This window comes from Dipteris shenzhenensis, chromosome 28 (assembly GCF_047967505.1).
Source record: "Dipteris shenzhenensis isolate YYH24624 ecotype China chromosome 28, Dip_SZ_1.0, whole genome shotgun sequence".
NCBI classification, from domain to species: Eukaryota; Viridiplantae; Streptophyta; class Polypodiopsida; order Gleicheniales; family Dipteridaceae; genus Dipteris; species Dipteris shenzhenensis.
This window is the reverse complement of record NC_141623.1, coordinates 14,550,888-14,571,011: the sequence shown is the minus strand read 5'-3', so window position 1 is coordinate 14,571,011 and position 20,124 is coordinate 14,550,888. Positions and strand designations below refer to the sequence as shown.

Here is a 20,124-nt window from a genome sequence, read left to right as displayed (position 1 = left end):
CAGAATATCGTCAATAAAGTGTACTACAAACTTTCCGATATACAGCCACATTTAAGATCTATCTTACTGAAAATTACGGCCCCAGGTAATGCATCTAGCAAATCATCGATCCGAGCCATCGGATACATGTGCTTAATAGTGATATTATTCAATGCTCTGTAATCTATACAGAGGCAAAAAGTATCATCTTTCTTCTTCTTTAATATCACTGGCGAAGCAAAACGTGAGAAACTTGGTTGAATCTGCCTCAGCTTGAGGTATTCTTCCAATTGTCTTCGCACCTCCACCTCTTCAGTAAAACTCAACCTATAGGGAGGTCTATTTACAAGTTCTGCCCCCGGGATTAGTTCAATCTTATGCTGAACATTCCGCTCTGGAGGTAACCCATAAGGTAGTCCATCCCTGAAACAATCAGAGAACTCCTCTGCTTTTTGATCAACCAGCTTGGCCATCTCTCCATTTTGAGCAACATCAGTGATAGCCGAAGAATCGTCAATCAACTCTACCGATGCTGTACAAAGAAACAAAAACTCTTCTTAAGCTTTTCAAATTTCCACCACGGAAACCAACGGTCCTTGAGGTATATCTTTTTCACATTGTAAGACATACAGCACATCATTCATCTTGAATTGATAAATGTGCTTTTTCCAATCAATGGCTGGATTCTTCCTAGAATGCCAAGCCTTACCCAGGGCTATGTCTGCATGAGCAAGCTTTGTCATTTCAAAATCAAGCTTCTCAGCATAGTTCTGAATTTGAAGCTCCAACTTAGTAACCCTTTAGTCCCATACTTCAGTTGAACTTCCATCGGCCATTCTGACTGTATATACATAGTCAGATGGGCTAGTCTTTAGTTTCAGCCTCTTTACAAGCTTGGAGTTAATTACATTGTGCGTTGACGCTGAGTCAAACAACACAATGACATCATGATTGGCTACTTGCCCTTTCATCTTAATTAACTCCGTATCATTAAAGGTTGTATACCCCGTTGCTGCGGGCTTTGACAAGACATTATCAGGTGCACTAGTTACTAACTTAGTAACAGACACACATAACAAAACATGTACTGACCTATAAGAAGATCCCGCTAGCTGAATCTGCATCTGTTCTGCTCTGAGACTTCCCTCCATTTCCACGTCGCATTCTGAGATCACCATCTCAGCCATCCGACGATCTTTGTTTCGTGGACAGTCTTTCCACTGATGAGACTGAAGGCATCCAAAACACAAGCCTTCTCTCCTCGCTTTTTCCCTTTGCTCTGGGTTCAAAGAAGACTTGGACCAAGCCCGGGCTGCCATTGGTGTTACTTTTCTTTTCATTCCAATGGTGGTACTTGATTTAGGAGTCTCAACTGGTTTCGCCTACTTGGCTTGACCACTAGACTATGAGGCACTCCCTTTGCTAATCCACTTCTTCTTAAACCCAATTTTCTTCGGGTACTCATACCGAGCCCCAACCTGCACAAACCCACTTGGTCTGTTCCCTTTTGCATCCTCATAGTTCAGGGCTATGGCAATTGCTTCATCTAGTGTGTTCGCATACTTAGCCCGAACTTCCATCTTTATCCGATCATTCAATCCAAAGATAAAATCTTTTACATGGATTGACTGAGGTAGAGGTTCATCAACCTTCATTACACTTTCTTTGAACTTATCAGTGTATTCCGCCATTGATAAATTTCTCTGACAAAGGTTTCGATACTAATCCCAAGCTCGGGATGCTTCGTCAGGAGGTAAGAAGTGTTTTCTAAATTCCTTTTTAAACCCCTCCCAAGTAGTGGATGCCACTCCATCTTTGTGCTGTTTTATCCACCACCTATCCGCTGCCTCATTAAACATATGGGTGGCCTCGCGGATTTTCTTCATATCATTCCAGATTTCACAAATGGCGAAGGCTTCGTCCCATTTGTGTAACCAGGTCTTAATGATATCGGAACTACGGTCAGACATCCGACCAGAATACTTTTCTAGCCTATAATTGGCAATATTAGGCACGACCGTATGAACACTGGACTCTGGTTCCGTTGGAGATTTACCTTTCTCTTCACGAGATGGTCGAGCAGACATACTATGAACCATTTTCCTGAGCTCAGATTGCCCTACATTTGCTTGTAACTGTTGCGCTAAAATATGTTGCAAGGCATCCTCTAACATTGCAATTCTGCCAGATAGTGTATGACCTGCTGGGCGCAACACCTGCGGGGTCGGCCAGACTCCCGACTCTACGAGATTGACCCTAGAAGCTTCTTCTTTTCTTCCATTTAGGTCGATGGGTGTTTTTTTTTTTTTAATAAATAAAACACCGCTCGAAACTGTATTTACGATTCGCAAGTCCAACTTCCAATTTTACAGCTAACTAGGCATGTATCACACTGTAACCAAACCCCACTTTTCCCTATACTAGGGAAACTCCTGCAATCCGAAATAACTCAAATACGGAGGCAATTAAACGAATACATATTCCAACGAACTTTAGAAGGCATAGAGAGCTCCTTGGTCATATTTATGCTGCATGACGAGATTAACTTGTCCTTGAAAACCACTCATCATTCTCATTGGGACTCCTTGAACGAATTCATGTATTTGACGTCAATTTGGGTATTGCTGACCATATAGGCCTTCGTGAACACAGTCCAAATGATATGACTAAATATAACCATTTGTCCATCACAACACACAAATCTTGCAGAGCTATTGACCCATAGGTCACCTCGATTGAGTCACCAGACAGAATATGTGAACCGCTTACGAGATAATTTCGTGACCACACAGTAGCTTTCGTCGTGCACTGCTCAATCTGATATTGAAATAAAACAACAACTAACCCCCGTGATGCCAAGAAGCCCAGAAGTCAATAAACCGTGACCAATGCGTGCGCCACCCTGATGTTCCACGTAGCTCCAACGTTGACGAGCTATTGCTGAAACCAGAGCGACCTATGCTCTATATTGTCCGTCGTCAGATTTAGACGTCGCACAGCCCTTTTACAAGCAAACTCCCCTGCGGCGTACTGCATGTCCTTAGCGTGGTCGAATAAGACGACGTCGTGCTATCTGCTTGTATCTTCCACGCACTTACCAAAGTCTTGCTAGCGAGCTCAGCCAATCGCCTCTACACGCTGCTCTTCCAACTAGTCACGCTCCAACTCTCATGATCCACCTGCACGCTCTGATACCAAAATGAAGCATCCAAAACTGCTTACTCCTAGCTTTTCATCAAACCATGGGCACAGGCACAAGGATTGTCCTCCCAGCCAACCTCGGTGGTAGTAAGCTCTCTCATGAAAATTCGTTACGTGAAAGCACTTGCTTACAAAATTCCACCAAGCCCCAAAATTCCCTAGATGGATCTAGTATGCCACATGTCTTCATTCTAGGGTCTCTCCTTAATGCCTCTCTTGGGATATCATTAAAACCATTTGCCCCTTGGCACATTTCATTCATTTAGGTCCCTTAGCCTTAGATCCACCTAGTCTAGTGCCATGTCACCCTCACCAAGGACCTTGACCTTGATTCCTTTTTTATCATTTACATGAAGCCCAAACAAATATAATACAAACATTGATCCTTTAAAGGAAAATGTTGACTGACCCTTCCGAGGTCATGTTACCTCGACTTGAGCGTAACACAGCACTCTTCTACTACTCCATCATCTCCTTCTACTGTCAACTTGATGATTTACTTCAGCCTGCTCTTTTCCCGATCCCCATACTTGGGACAAGCCTAAAAGTAAGTGTAATTCTCAAATTTAGCCTTCTACTAAAATTGCAATTCAATTTCAGGTTGTTTTTCTCTATTACAGATTTTGATTTTCACTTTTGATCACTTCTAGAAAGTGAATACTTTTATTTCTAACCTAATAAGATCTTTGGTCATGTTTGAGTTGAAAATAATTATGTCAAATTTCGTTTTCCACATGTAAGCCCATTTTAAAGTGATTTTCAGGTTTCGTTTTTCACCTATAGGCCTTTCTAAAACTGACTTTACTTATTCCTAACATATATCCTTAGAATCCTAAAGATTCTAATCATGTTTAGGTCAAAAAAACTCATAATTTCCTATTTCAACTATCTGTTTCAAATAATTTCAGAGATTTCTTGCTGAGATTGGTGAGTTTTGGGTCTCTCTTTACCTGGTTTTTATTAGGGGCTGCCAGTGGTTACTTTTCTACAATTTTATGTATTGAGTTCTCCCATTTTTCATTCATCGAGGAGATCCTTGTATATGTTTTGGACTACTTATTCATGTCCTAGGACTTCTAAATTACCCCGGGTTCTGTCCGAGAGTCTTCATTACTATTGTGATTGAAGCTAAGCATCATTGTAAGAAAGAAATATACCCAGGTACGGGGTGTACCTCTGTCACATTGGGTGCTGGACTCGTTTTGCTTCTCTTACCGATCCTTTGTGTGAAACTTGAATTATATGTGTGTGGATGTTCATCTCAAAATAATGGCTATTTGAAATTCTAAGTTTATTACGTAACTTAACTGGAAATTGTGCTTCCGCATATGCCACGACTCTCATAGACTTCAACATTCTCTTGACTGTAGTGCTCTTGAAATACAACCTCCCTGCTTGAATTGTACAGCCGGTTCAAACTATATATAATGAAGATAAATTCTTGACTTCTCATATCAAGTTTTGTCCTTCTTTCATTTGAAACATGTACACACATTAGAACTGAAATTTTTTAAATGTTTGTGTAAAGGGTGGAGATGGAGAGAGCACAAAAACATGGAGCTATGTTGAAGAGAAGTTGCAAGAATGAAGTACAAGAGGGGTGTCAACATGACAAAACCCTAAAATCTTAGGTAAAAGCTAGGGTGTGTTAAATTGTTTCTTTCTATATAGGGACTAGGCTGCAACATTTTGATGTATAAGACGGTAGATCAAACTGATCTCTCCAGCATGCAGTCTCTCTCTGACATGATGATAATTAATCTCAATGTGTTTTGTGCAAGCATGAAACATAGGATTCCATGCCACCGCAATAGCACTCTGGCTGTCATTGAGTATTGAAGTAGATGGCTGCAAACTACCACGCCATACACATTCAGCTGTAGCTCTTAAGGCTGCTTGTACTCACCTTCACAAGATGATGTTGCCACAATGGATTGTTTCTTGCTCAACCCAGAAATGCATGAACTACCAATAAAGAAACAGTTTTCACTAGTGGAATGTGTGGCATCATAATCCCCATCCCAATTTGAATCACTAAAATCATGCAAGTCAAAGTCACCCCCCCGAGCATAGAACAGACGAAGAGACTGAGTACCTTGTAAATATCTGTAAACATGCTTTACAACACACCGATGTTGTGTCTTTGGGCTGTGCATCTACTTGTTCAACTGGGATACACTGAGCTGAATATCAAGATAAGTATTGCATAGATAAATAAGGCATCAAATAGCCTGACTTTATACAACAGCATTAAAAGGTTCACATGCATCATGAGCCACATATCAGACATCTCACATGAAGCTTCAAGATCATTCTTGAATTCTGCAATTTTCTCTTCGTTTGTGCGTATGAGTAGCACATCATCCACATACAGATGACAATCAACAAATCCTTTTTGTCCTTCTTGGCATACAGGGTACTATTCTGTAGACCCTGATTGGTCAAAAATGTATGAATGTTGTCATACCAAGCCCATAAGGCTTGTTTCAGCCCATAAAGTGTCTTGTGGAGTTTGAAGACTTATCCCTTGACCAAGCATTGAATGCTTCTTCATCACAAAGTCTGGAAACAGATTGGGCTTACAACCCTCTAATATGAGCAGCCCTCTCCAGAAACATTGAATCGGAAGGTGGCAAGGCACTCAAAGATTTAGTTGGGTAGATATCATCTAGTTCTATCTCACCACCAGAATCCTAATGTCATGAATCTTGATTTATATTTAAAAAGAGATTAATAATCACTTAAGTAACATTCAAGCAAATTAACTTACTTTCTTCCATCAATATGAATGTTTTAGAATTCATTTTTAAATACCTGCTGCACTTGGGACTGAGCAGACAGCTGTACTAGGTTGCTTCTCAACAGCATTTGCTGGGAGGATTTTATAATGTTTAACAAGTCCATAAAATCACTGCAATTGAAAAGTACAAAGGTAAGAACACAACCTAAAACTTCTATTTCATAGCATGTAATATGAAATTGCCCCTTTAAAACAGCAAGAACAAGGCAACATATCTTTAACATGTGAAAGCCCATAAAGACACCCCTCAGTCACAAAAACGGAAAGCTACAAACAGAAGCTGCTGAGAATTGCAACATATCTTTAAATGTGAAAGCCCAGAAAGACTCCCCTCAGTCACAGATACGGAAAGCTACAAACAGAAGCTGCTGAGAACATTTGAAATTAACGAGCACACAATGGAAACAACAACCCCATCTGTCCCTTCAGTTTATTCGTATTAAGAAAGCCTTATGAGCCAACTATTGCATGATTCTACCTAGCTCAAACAGAAGCAGGCACACACCTTGAGATAAAATGTACTATCTATTTGATGGATCCAAGACTTTGTTTTAAAAACAGATCCTGTACACTTTATTCAGGAACTGTAGAGCTCAATCATCTAAATCTCATTGACACATGACAGCATGCAAATAACAGAAGACTGCATCTTAGACTAGTATGCTACCAGACCAAGCCCTCCATTGACCTTACAAAAGGCCAGAAAAGTATTATAAATTCCTCTCTAACAATCTCCGAGCTGTCGAAACGGCTAGAATGCAATTAGGCGCATCATCATGCCCTCAAGGGCTCCTTCCCCTACCTAGATAAATGAGGTGGCTGACTCATAATGTTGTCAACTCTGACCTTAGACCATTTTTGTAATAGATAGGTCCTGACAAAGGTCAAGACCAGTAATTTGTACTTTGGGACATGCAAGAAAGAAGAGTGCTCTTTCATAATAAAACCATATAAATCTTTGCTTCTACTAAATTATCTCTATCACGTGAAAGTACACTACATAGAAGATTTAGAAATCCATGGAATGCGCCAAATCTAAAACACAACAAGCACACCAATCTATAGATTGCATTCTAGTTAGTCCATCTACTCAGCTGATATGAAAGATAGAAGAGCTTACATGCGCTCCTTGTGCGGCCTGCCATCAACCACAAAGAATGCCTCCATGCAGAACATGTAGCATCTGCCTCTCAAAGCAGCTCCATATGTGACCCGAGAGAGCATCAAGCATACCACGAGTGTTGAGCTGTCAAAATCCATATTGGCTCCCAAGCAGAACCTACTATGGGAAGGTGTCTCGATAAAATCACAAGACCTCATCCATTGGCAGAATATTTGCAGTATCTTGATTAATCTCAGAAAAAGCAGGGGTATCAAGGCAAGCCACATGATACAAGGTCAAAATCATCCAGGTTGCAAAGTGCAAACCTATGTTCTGACAAAGGACGGAATACATGTCAAATGAATTTGCAAAATTCTTGGCTGAGAAAGGCAGCACGTATCAATGCACTATGTGTTACACTCCATAGCAACATCGTGTAACAAAAATTGGGCACTCCTGAAGATGGCTAGATGCACGATTAAAGTGAAGGGGCTGACACACAAATTTTGGATGGAAGCACTTATGTGTGCCAACCATTGTTAGAAAATGAAATCCCTACAGAGGGTATCCCACAGCAAAAGACTGATAGATGGACCCGAAATTACATGCAGAAGTGTTTCACAATGGAATCAAGCTTCATCAACATGTGTGTGCTTCACAACCATTCATGTGTGTGCAGGCCAGCAAATAGACTCTGCATCAAGACAAATATAGAAGCGACACTTATATATTTCGTTCCGTTCACAAACTGGACACAATACAATACCAAAATGTTCGCCTACTATATGTCTGGCACCTCTAGATCTCTGAGCCCATGTGCTCCACTGAGCTTATGTGGAGACTCTCTATCCAAAGGATTCTTGCTGCCCAGAAAGCCAGCCTAGGTGGGCTGCCACTCTAGCTTAGTCTGCAGCTTCTTCTGGGTCACCTTCTCCTGCTGAATGTAGGCCCGAGGAATGTCCCTCTACTGCTCGTCTGTTGTCTGAGGGCTGCTCCAAGTGATGATGAAATGAGACCCAAAGTCCGGGCTGAAGCCCTCCCCCTACTGGCCGACTTGCTGCCCCCTGCCAGCCGACTCAGCAGCCTGCCAACCGACTGGAGGGTTTGGGGGCTTATAAATGCCCCCCTGGGCTCTCTTTGTAGGTCTTTTGCTGCCCTGCCTGGCCACGTGGCATCCAGCCACTAACCCAGGCAGTTCCAGCCTTCTTTCTTAGCCCCAAGCCTGCCCATAGGGTCCCAAAACCTTTGCTGAACTGATTTCCCTGTGCATTTCTGTCCTCTCAATGTTTGGACAGCATCTAGATCCTTCTCTGTCTGATCTACACCCAATGGTGGATCTCCTCTGCCAGGTACTTGTCCTCTCTCTCTACTGCCCACATGGCATCCCATGTGCTGCCCATGTGGCAGCCACATGCCTATTACTATTCTATGGTCCACCCCCCCATGCACTCCTCGTATGGGGGCTCACAGGTGGGGAGGTGACCAATCCTATTCCAACAACCATATGCTGCTGAGCTGCTGCCCCATAAAGGCATTGAAAGTGGTTACGCCTTCTCAAGCCTGGTATGACAGAAAATCCAAGGTTGATTGTTTTCGCACTTTTGATTGTTTAGCCTATACACATGGTATCTCAAGAAATGAGGGGAAAGCTTGATGATAAAGCTGTCAAATGCATTTTTGTGGGCTATAGCAAAGAAAACAAGGGCTACCTCCTCTACCATGCAATCACAAAGTAGATTTTTGTCAGTAGAGATGCTATTTTTGCAGAAAATTCAGATCAACACCTCGCTAAGCTCAGTAAATAGAAAAATCATGGTTCTTTTGATGTGTTTGAAGGGCTGCTGCCCATAGCTTTTTATGCAAATGCTGATACACCTGCTGAAAATCAGAATTTGCAGCAAGAGCCACACGATGCAGATGCCTCAAATCAGCCTATGGCTGGTCCTACTAGTATAACTACTTAACAAGATGTTGATGATGTTGTTGCATAGGAAGGTTCAGCCTTGCAAGAAGCAAGAACAGTCCAACGTTGGCTACTTCGTATTCTCCAAGAGAGCAAGCTTTAGGCTCCTCTTCCTAGTCAGACATGCAAAGACACTAGATACATTGATGAAGGCAATTTTTCAGATTCAGCTTGGATTACCAATCTCTTTGATGTGTATGAGCCTGATTCTTTTGAGAATGCACATGATAGTGTGCATTGAATGCAGGTCATGCAGGCTGAAATAGATTCTATTCAAAAGAACCACTCTTGGTATTTGGTGAATTTTTATATACCTTTGTAAGACTAGAATATATCCAATCGTACAGATTTAGCTTTTTTGTTGTCCTAAAGTCCGAAAATCTACATAAAAAATAAAAGAGAACGAAAAGAGACGAAAAAAAAGGTAACAAAATTTTTTTTGAAAAACAAAAGGAAAACATACTTAGCAAGCAAAGCAATATTTGTATCATCATCAAATTTTTGTCTATTTGTAAAAAGGCAAGTTAAAACCACAAATTTGATGGTACCATAGACAAGTACAAAGCACAGCTGGTCGCCAGCTATGCAAGGGCATAGGGATGTGATTGCAATGGCTGCACATTTTGGTTGGCAAGTGCATCAGTTGGACATAGAAACAGCCTTTTTGAATAGGGACCTTTTGGAAGAGGTATATGTGAAGCAGCCCATAGACTTTGTGATGCTTGGTCGGGAGCACAAGGTACGCAGATTAAGGAAAGCCTTATATGGCTTAATTTTTAAAGCAGGCTCCTCGAACCTGGTATTCTTAAATAGATGCATATTTGACCAGCCAGGGTCTTTGCAACAGCCCAACTAAAAGCACCCTCTACATCAAGAAATATGGAGGGGATTTGCCAAGCATCACTTTGTATGTAGATGATACACTGCTGACTGGCACCAATGCAAAGAAAACTACAGATTTCAAAACTAAAATGCAGTTAATATTTGAAGTGTCGGATTTGGGGCTCCTGCATTACTACTTGGGGATCCAGTCTATCAGATTTCACGACCGCAAGCCCATTTCTTTCTACTCCCATGAAGTCAGGGCTGAAGTTATCCATGCATGATGGCAATGAACCATTTGATTCACTATCTACGAAGAAGATACGTAAGCATTCTATCATGAGCTTCCTCTGGGTGCAGAAAACCGCACCCTACCCCATCGAATTCAAGGAGACAAGAAGCCTTCCATTAGAGATTCTAGACATGGTGCAATTACGCAATATCTTAAAAAATTCAAGGAGACAAGAAGTCTTCCATGGATATCATAGGAGGTAACCAACAAGAGCAAAATTCTCACATCAAGTTCAGTAAAAGATGCAAAGAAATGGTTTGGCAGATGCGAACCAATTGACTTCTTACAAAGCCTACCGGAGAGAGAGAAAGAAATATATATATATTAACGTCCACACGAGGCCTCGCGGGCCTATGGGACAAAGTGACACCAAAGAGAAAAACTCATACAAGCCACAAGGGGCTGAGGCAAAGGGCGCGCTAAGACCCTTTGCTGAGTACTGTGCTGAAATAAAGAGAGCTCAATGGCTCAAGCAAACCCGGCACTGTGGTGGCTCGTCTATGAGCGGTGAAAATGTCTTGATCTGTCTGGCTGTCTCATACTGCGGTGTAGGAGGGAGGCATGGTCTCCTCAATCTCTGAACCCGCTGAGCTATGTTTAGAGGGACCCCTCATCTCGAGCGGTCCACTCTGAGGAAAGCTGTGGTACGGCGAACCTCAATCGAGTGTGCTCTGGGCGCTCTCCGTGTTGTGGGTGGCCTCCTCTGCAGTCCTTTCTCAGTAATCAAGATTGCCCGCATAGCAGCTAGCTCCTCCTCCTCCACCCCACTGTGTCCTAGAGCTGACTCGAATGCATAAGAATATGTGGCATGCCGCTATGTGTGGTCAGCCTCTACATCCTATGGTGTGATCGCCTCTTGCTGCTCTCTGATCTATCATAGCAAGGTCTCCCTGTGTTGGCGCATCTCAAGCAAATAGAGCCCAATGCAGACCTAGTCATGGAAACGGATCAATCGTGATAGTGGGCCGAAGCCACTCCCATCCTGATGAAGACAGTGGTATCGTCCCCGACGTAGTAGGCTGGGCCGGTGCAAAGAAAGTGTTCCTCTATCTCAACCACCCCCAGGGTGCATAGCGTGCAGGTCCACTGCTCTCTAGGTATACGTGATGCTCTCAGATTTTGACTAAGCTCAGGCTGCCATTGGAGTTACTTTTCTCTTCACTCCTATGGTGGTACTTGGTACTTGGTTTGTTGGCTTTGCTTGCTTGGCTTGGCCACTAGGCTGTGAGGCACTACCTTTACTAATCCACTTTTTCTTAAACCCACTCCTTTTCTGGTACTCATACTGAGTCCCAGTCTGCACAGACTCACTTGGCTTGTTACCTTTGGCATCTTTGTAGTTCAAAGCTATGGCTATTGCTTCATCTACAGTGTTTGAATATTTAGCCCAAACTTTCATCTTGATTCTATCATTCAGTCTGAAAATAAAATCCTTTACTTACATCGACTGAGGAAGAGATTCATATACTTTCATTACACATTCCCTAAATTTGTCAGTATATTCAGCCATTGACAAATTTCCTTTGACAAAGGTTTCTATACTGCTCCCAAGCTCGGGATGCCTCGTTAGGAGGCAAGAAATGTTTTCTAAATTATTTCTTGAATTCCTCCCAAGTAATGGAGGCGACACCATCCCTTTGTTGTTTTATCCACCACCTATTTGTTGCCTCATTAAACATATGAGTGGCCTCGCGGATTTTCTTCATGTCATTTATGATTTTGCAAATGGCAAAGCTTCTTCCCATTTGTGCAACCAAGCTCCTATGACATCTGAGCAACGCTCAGTCATTCGACAAGAATACTTTTCTGGCCTGTAATTGGCAATATTACGTATCTTAGCCCTCCTAGGCTCGACCATATGAATACTAGTTTCGGGCTCCATCAGAGCTTTTCCTTTATCCTCCCTGGATGGTCTTGTAGACATACTATGAACCATTTGTCTAAGTTCAGATTACCCAACATTTGCTTGTCGTTGATGAGCCAAAATTTGTTGTAAGGCATCCTCTAACAAAGCAATCCTACCAGACAATGTATGGGCCGTTGGGCACAACACCTGCTGTGTGGGATGGACTCCCTATTTCATGATGTCAACCTCCATTGCTACAGCTTTCCCTTTATCCATAGAATCTCAAAGGTTTGGATTGGTTGGTTAAAAGAAAAAGAAATATACCATCTCAAAACTGACATTCGAAGTACATATACCAGCTCCAAAACCCCCTGCTATACCGGCATAATCCCCAGTCTTCACAACTGATCCAAGTCCTTAACAATAAAGCTGTAAATTTACAACCAAGGCTGATACCTTTTCCCTGTACTAAGGAAATACTTGCAATCTCAAATAATTGGATATACACACTGTATGCACCAACTGTTTTTTTTCAAATCGCACAATCCCAAAAGGCATCTATACAACAGTGACTTGACAATCCTGAAAAATCACAATACTTGAAACCAACTCCCTTTTCCTATACTAGGAAAACAATTGTAAAAGAACTTGAATCTAACTTAAAACTCGAAAGGCTGAATTCAAGAGAGAAATGGAAAGCTCCCTGGTTTGGGTGTTTTTAAGCTTGTATTCAGCTTTGTCATATGGACTGTTCCCAGCAGCACCAATGATATGATTTAATCTGTTTACGCCTAACTGATTCTTGATTCACGGGTATAGGCACCTTAATTTTCCTCCCAGCCAACCTCGGTGGTAGCAAGCTCTCAGCAAAAAAAGTCAATTGTTACATGAAGCTCCTGCTTACCAAATTCCACCAAGCCCCAAAATTCCCTAGATGGATCTAGTATGCCACATGTCTTCATTCTAGGGTCCCTCCTTAATGGATCATTTACCCCTCTCTTGGGATATTATTAAAACCATTTGCCCCTTGGCACATTTCATGCATTTAGGTCCCTTAGCCTTAGATCCACCTAGTCTAGTGCCATGTCACCCTCACCAAGGAGCTTGACCTTCATTCCTTTTTTATCATTTACATGAAGCTCAAAGAAATATAATACAAACATTGATGTCAACTGACCCTTCCGAGGTCATGTTACCTCGACCTGAGCGTAACATTCCTTCCCTCTTCAGGCATCAGCATCCTCGATGATAAAGTCTGGAAACACTCTCCGTAATTGGTATACAGATTCCCAGGTAGCTTGTGATAGAGGTAGACCATGCCATGCAACCAACACCGTTCGGTATCTTCCGATTGCGTACTTGTATTGTTCCTCGGTCCAGGGTTCTTGTTGGTTTGCGTCTTGCATTATCCTCTATCTCCTGAAACAAAACAACACCCTCAATTAGTGAGTCACCTCTATGCCAAAATTTCTTTAAACGAGAAACATGAAACACTGGGTGCACCTTACAACCCCGTGGCAATTCTAATTTATAGGCTACCTTGCCTATTCTTTTTAGAACTAACCATGGCCCACAATATCGAGGTGATAACTTAGCACACTCTCCTGCAGTCAAAGACTTAGAGTGCGAAGGAACTCTAAGAAAAACTTTTTCTCCTTCCTTAAATTCTCTAGCGGATCAGTTTTCATCCACATACGCCTTAGCTCTATCCATAGCTTGGCAGATGTTAGCTCTCGCAAGTGCTAGCATCTCCCGCATCTGAACCACAAAGTTCGCGGCACTAGGCACTTTCTGAGGTACTCCAACTGTACTTGGATTTGCTGGTCTATAACCATAGTTCAGCTCAAAAGGATTGAACCCTGTAGAGGAATGTTTTCTATCATTGTAGGCAAATTCCAACAATGGCAACCACTTGTCCCATGTATGTTGCCTCAATGACACATATGCTCTAAGCATATCCTCTAAAATTTGGTTGATTCTTTCCGTCTGACCATCCGTTTCTAGATGATCCCCACTAGTCATTCCCAACTCAGTCCTTAGTCTCTCAAACACCACAGTCTAAAAATGACCTGTAAATTTGACATCCCTGTCTGACACTATGGATTTGGGGAATCCATGCAAACGAAATATATGTCTAATAAACAATTCCGCCACTTGCGGGGCACTAACAGACTCTCTAGTTGGAATGAAGTGAGCCATCTCAGTAAGACGATCAACCACCACAAGGATAGAATCATATCCACCTTGTGTCATAGGCAGACCTACAATAAAGTCCGTTGAAATGCTCTCCCACCTACCTAGTGGTATCTCCAAGGGCTGTAAAAGTCCGGGTGGCTTCACCCGTTCTGCCTACTTACCTCACACGAAAAACAACGTGTCACATATTCATGAATATGCTTTTTCATCTTTCGCCAAAAGAAATCTCACTTCACGAGATCATCTGTCTTCTCGACTCCTGGATGTCCCGCACATGGGCTATCATGGCATTGTTGAATGACTCTCTGCCTCAGATCATTCTGATTAGGTACTACTACCTTGCCATTTCTTTTCAACATACCATCTCTTATGGCATATCTTGCATAAGTTTGGCCTTTTCTGCATGCTAGGTCATGCTTCTCCCCAGGTTTGAATACATGAGCCTTAGGGCAAAGGCTCTGGACGAACTCGTCCACCTTTTGAGATTCTCTAATCTCGGTCATTAGGGCACTCTCTAATACCGTGAAACTCATATTATGCATAATGCGCGACAACGCATTACCAACTTTATTATCCTTTCCTCTTCGGTACCGAATCGTCAAGTCAAACTCCTGCATGAGTTCTGTCCACCTAGCTTGGCGGCCTCTTACGTCAGGTTGTTTACAAAAATGTTTCAGAGTATCGTGATCAACATCAACATAGAACTCCGATCCATACAAATAATGTCTCCATGTTTTCAGAGCATGGACAACAGCATACAACTCTAATTCATGAGTTGGTCAATTTTGTTGAGAGGGAGAAAGCGTCTTGCTTTCAAAGGCTACTATCCTTCCCTCTTAGAGAAGAACTGCTCCTACCGCAATGCCACTTGCATCGGTTTTAAGAAAAAACGGTTTCTGGGGATCAACTATTTTTAACACCAGTCCTGAGACCACATCTTGTTTTATGGTGTTAAAACTCTCTTGTTGATTGTGTCGTAGGCAGACCTACAATAAAGTCCATGGAAATGCTCTTCCACCTACCCAGTGGTATCTCCAAGGATTGTAAAAGTCTAGGTGGCTTCACCCGCTCTACCTTACTTACCTGACACGAAAAACGACGTGTCACATATTCATGAATATGCTTTTTCATCTTTGGCCAAAAGAAATCTTCGCTTCACAAGATCATATGTCTTCTTGACTCCTGGATGTGCCGCACATAGGCTATCATGGCATTGTTTAATGACTCTCTGCCTGAGATCATTCTGATTACGTACTACTACCTTGCCATTTCTTTTCAGCATACCATCTCTTATGGCATATCTTGCATAAGTTTGGCCTTTTCTGGATGCCAGGTCATCCTTCTCCCCGGGTTTGAATACGTGACGCTCAGGCCAAAGGCTCTGAACAAACTTATCTATCTTTTGAGTTTGTCTAATCGCGGTCATTAGAGCACTCTCTAATACCGTGAAACTCATATTATGCATAATGCGTGACAACGCATCAGCAACTTTATTATCCTTCCCTCTTCGGTACCGAATCGTCAAGTTAAACTTCTGCATGAGTTCTGCCCACCTAGCTTGGCGGCCTCTCAAGTCAGGTTGTTTACAAAAATGTTTTAGAGTATCGTGATCAACATCAACATAACACTCTGATCCATATAAATAATGTCTCCATGTTTTCAGAGCATGGACAACAGCATACAACTCTAATTCATGAGTTGGCTAATTTCGTTAAGAGGGAGAAAGGTTCTTGCTTTCAAAGGCTACTGACCTTCCCTCTTGGAGAAGAACTGCTCCTACCGCAATGCCACTTGCATTGGTTTCAAGGAAAAACGGTTTCTAGGGATCAACTATTTTTAACACCAGTCCTGAGATCACAGCTTGTTTTATGGTGTTAAAACTCTCTTGTTGATTCTGTCCCCATATAAAAGGTACTTTATCTGAGGTCAGATCAGTCATTGGCGATACTATTTCAGAATATCCTTTGATATGTCTTCCATAAAATTGAACAAATCCCAAGAGTGATCGCAAAGTGATCAAACTCTGAGAGATTGGCCAAGTCAGTATTGCAGTCACTTTCTTTGGATCCATTTCTACCCCCTCAGGAGTAATTATGAATCCTAAATATTCAAGTCTTATCATACACAGTATAGTTTTGTTTTTATTTACATAAAGACTGGCTTTCCTCAAAGTACTGGAGTATTCATGATGCTCAGTAATACTTTTGTTGAATATAAGAATATCGTCATAAAGTGTACTACAAACTTTCCGATATACGGATGTAGTAAATCGTTCATAAGCGTGACGAATGTAGCTCGAGCATTGGTAAGTCCAAAGGGCATTACCAAAAACTCATAATGTTCAAACGTGCTTCTATAAGCGGTTTTATGCACATCCTCAGCTCTAATACGGATCTGATGGTAGCCACATTTAAGATCTATCTTGCTGAAAATTACGGCCCCATGTAATGCATCCAGTAAATCATCCATCCGAGCCATCAGATACCTGTGCTTAATAGTGATATTATTCAATGCTCTGTAATCTATACAGAGGCGAAAAGTATCATCTTTCTTCTTCTTTAATATCACTGGCAAAGCAAAAGGTGAGAAACTTAGTTGACTCTGTCCCAACTTGAGGTATTCTTCCAGTTGTCTTCGCACCTCCACCTCTTGAGTAAAACTCAACCTATAGGGAGGTCTATTTACAGGTTCTGCCCCCGAGATTAGTTCAATCTTATGCTGAACATTCCGCTCTGGAGGTAACCCATAAGATAGTTCATCCCTAAAACAATCAGAGAACTCCTCTGCTATTTGATCAACCAGCTTGGCCATCTCTCTATTTAGAGCAACATCAGTGCTAGCCGAAGAATCATCAATCCGCTCTACCGATGTTGTACAAAGAAACAAAAACTCTTCTTGAACTTTTCGAATTTCCATTACGGAAACCAACGGTCCTTGAGATATATCTTTTTCACCTCGCAAGACATACGGCACATCATTCATCTTGAATTGATAAATGTGCTTTTTCCAATCTATGGCTAGATTCTTTCTAGAATGCCAAGCCTTACCCAGGGCTATGTCTACATGAGCAAGCTTTGTCATTTCAAAATCAAGCTTCTCAGCATAGTCCTGAATTTGAAGCTCCAACTAGGTAACCCTTTGGTCCCATACTTCAATTGAACTTCCATTTGCCATTCTGACTGTATATGCATAGTCAGATGGCCTAGTCTTTAGTTTCAGCCTCTTTACAAGCTTGGAGTTAATTACATTGTGCGTTGACGTTGAGTCAAATAACACAATGACATCATGATTAGCTACTTGCCCTTTTATCTTAATTAACTCCATATCATTAAAGGCTCTATACCCCGTTGCTGTGGGCTTTGACAGGACATTATTAGGTGCACTAGTTACTAACTTAGCAACAGACACACATAACAAAACAGGTACTGACCTCTGAGAAGATCTCGCTAGCTGAATCTGCATCTGTTCTGCTCTGGGACTTCCCTCCATTTCCACGTCGCATTCTGAGATCACCATCTCAACCATCCGACGATCCTTGTTTCGTGGACAATCTTTCCACTGATGAGGCTGAAGGCATCCAAAACACAAGCCTTCTCTCCTCGCTTTTTCTCTTTGCTCTGGGTTCAAAGAAGACTTCGACCAAGCCCAGGCTGCCATTGGTGTTACTTTTGTTTTCATTCCAATGGTGGTACTTGATTTAGGAGTCTCAACTGGCTTCGCCTACTTGGCTTGACCACTAGGTTGGGAGGCACTCCCTTTGCTAATCCACTTCTTCTTAAACCCAGTTTTCTTCGGGTACCCATACTGAGTCCCAACCTGCACAAACCCACTTGGTCTGTTCCCTTTTGCATCCTCATAGTTCAGGGCTATGGCAATTACTTCATCTAGTGTGTTCGCATACTTAGCCCGAACTTCCATCTTTATCCGATCATTCAATCCAAAGATAAAATCTTTTACTTGGATTGGCCGAGGTAGAGGTTCATCAACCTTCATTACACTTTCTCTGATCTTATTAGTGTATTCCGCCACTGATAAATTTCTTTGACGAAGGTTTCGATACTGATCCCAAGCTCGGGATGCTTCGTCAGGAGGTAAGAAGTGTTTTCTAAATTCTTTTGAAAACCCCTCCCAAGTAGTGGATGCCACTCCATGTTTCTGCTGTTTTATCCACTACCTATTGGCTGCCTCATTAAACATATGGGTGGCCTCGCGGATTTTCTTCATATCATTCCTGATTTCACAAATGGTGAATGCCTCGTCCCATTTGTGTAACCATGTCTATATGATATCGGAACTACGGTCAGACATCCGACCAGAATACTTTTCTGGCCTATAATTGGCAATATTAGGCACTTTAGCCTCCTAGGCTCGACCGTATGAATACTGGTTTCAGGTTCCATTGGAGCTTTACCTTTCTCCTCACGAGATGGTCTAGCAGACATACTATGTACCATTTTTCTAAGCTCAAATTGCCCTACATTTGTTTATAACTATTGCGCTAAAATCTGTTGCAAGGCATCCTCTATTATTGCAATTCTGTCAGATAGTGTATGACCTGCTGGGCGCGACACCTGTGGGGTCGGACGTACTCCCGACTCTACGGGATCCACCCTAGAAGCTTCTTCTTCTACTTCCATTTTGGTCAATGGGTGTTTTTTTTTTGGTTGGGGTTTTTAAATTAAAATGATTTTAATAACAAATAAAACACCGCTTGAAACTATATTTACAAATTGAAAGTCCAACTTACAAATTTACAGCTAACTAGGCATATATGATATACTGTAACCAAACCCCGCTTTTCCCTATACTAGGGAAACTCCTGCAATCCGAAATAACTCAAATACGGAGGCAATTAAACGAATACATATTCCAACGAATTTTAGAAGGCATAGAGAGCTCCCTGGTTATAACTCTTGCTGCATGAAGAGATCAACTAGTCCCTGTAGTCCACTCCAAATCTGCATTTATGACCTACCTTGTGACCACAAACATACTGTAGTATCTACCCCTTCACACAAGCTCACGATCAAGTACAACCAGTTACTAGTAAGCTTGAAAATCGTCAAATCAGAACCGTGACCTGATGACAGTCTACTCAACGCGATCGACGATGCTCTTTTAGAAAAGGTGTCGTTCTTTAATTACTGATTCATAAGCCGATAGAGAAGATCTGTCCGCCTTCTGCTATCACCTCTCGTTTCATATACAAAGTCGCTTAATGTCTCCCTTCCAAGATACCAAGGATCCTTAAATCAATTAGTCAAGACCAGCGCGTGCGCCATCCTGACGTCCAACGCACACCCAGTTCCTGCTTTAACATATACCCATGCAGGTGACTGGATATCTCCAGGCGCACGTAGCAATCCCTTCGATCTTTCTACTTCCACTCCGCGTAGCAATTCACCGTCACGACGCTTACCAAACCAGGACCCACAATTGCACCATCAGTTCCGATTAGTTCTACATGACCACGGCTCCGAACGCCTCTTCCACAACCTAATACCTTGATTCGACCAATGCTCTTATACCAAATGATACGATTTAATCTGTTTACGCCTAACTGATTCTTGATTCACGGGTATAGGCACCTTAATTTTCCTCCCAGCCAACCTCGGTGGTGCAAGCTCTCAGCAAATAAATCAACTGTTACATGAAGCTCCTGCTTACCAAATTCCACCAAGCCCCAAAATTCCCTAGATGGATCTAGTATGCCACCTGTCCTCATTCTAGGGTCCCTCCTTAATGCATCATTTACCCTTCTCTTGGGATATCATTAAAACCATTTGCCCCTTGGCACATTTCATGCATTTAGGCCCCTTAGCCTTAGATCCACCTAGTCTAGTGCCATGTCACCCTCACCAAGGACCTTGACCTTGATTCCTTTTTGATCATTTACATGAAGCTCAAAGAAATATAATACAAA

The 20,124-nt window shown here is 42.1% G+C and overlaps 1 protein-coding gene across 2 annotated transcripts in view; it reads right to left on the bottom strand.

Moving 5' to 3' along the window:
- LOC147883225 (transcription initiation factor TFIID subunit) overlaps positions 1-20,124 on the bottom strand; it is a 79,981-nt gene that overhangs the window by 11,851 nt on the left and 48,006 nt on the right. For both annotated transcript variants that reach the window (XM_087399958.1, XM_087399959.1), the window contains exon 6: positions 5,995-6,091. In XM_087399958.1, the coding sequence (XP_087256084.1) occupies positions 5,995-6,091 (97 nt within the window). The remainder of the gene's footprint in view (positions 1-5,994; positions 6,092-20,124) is intronic.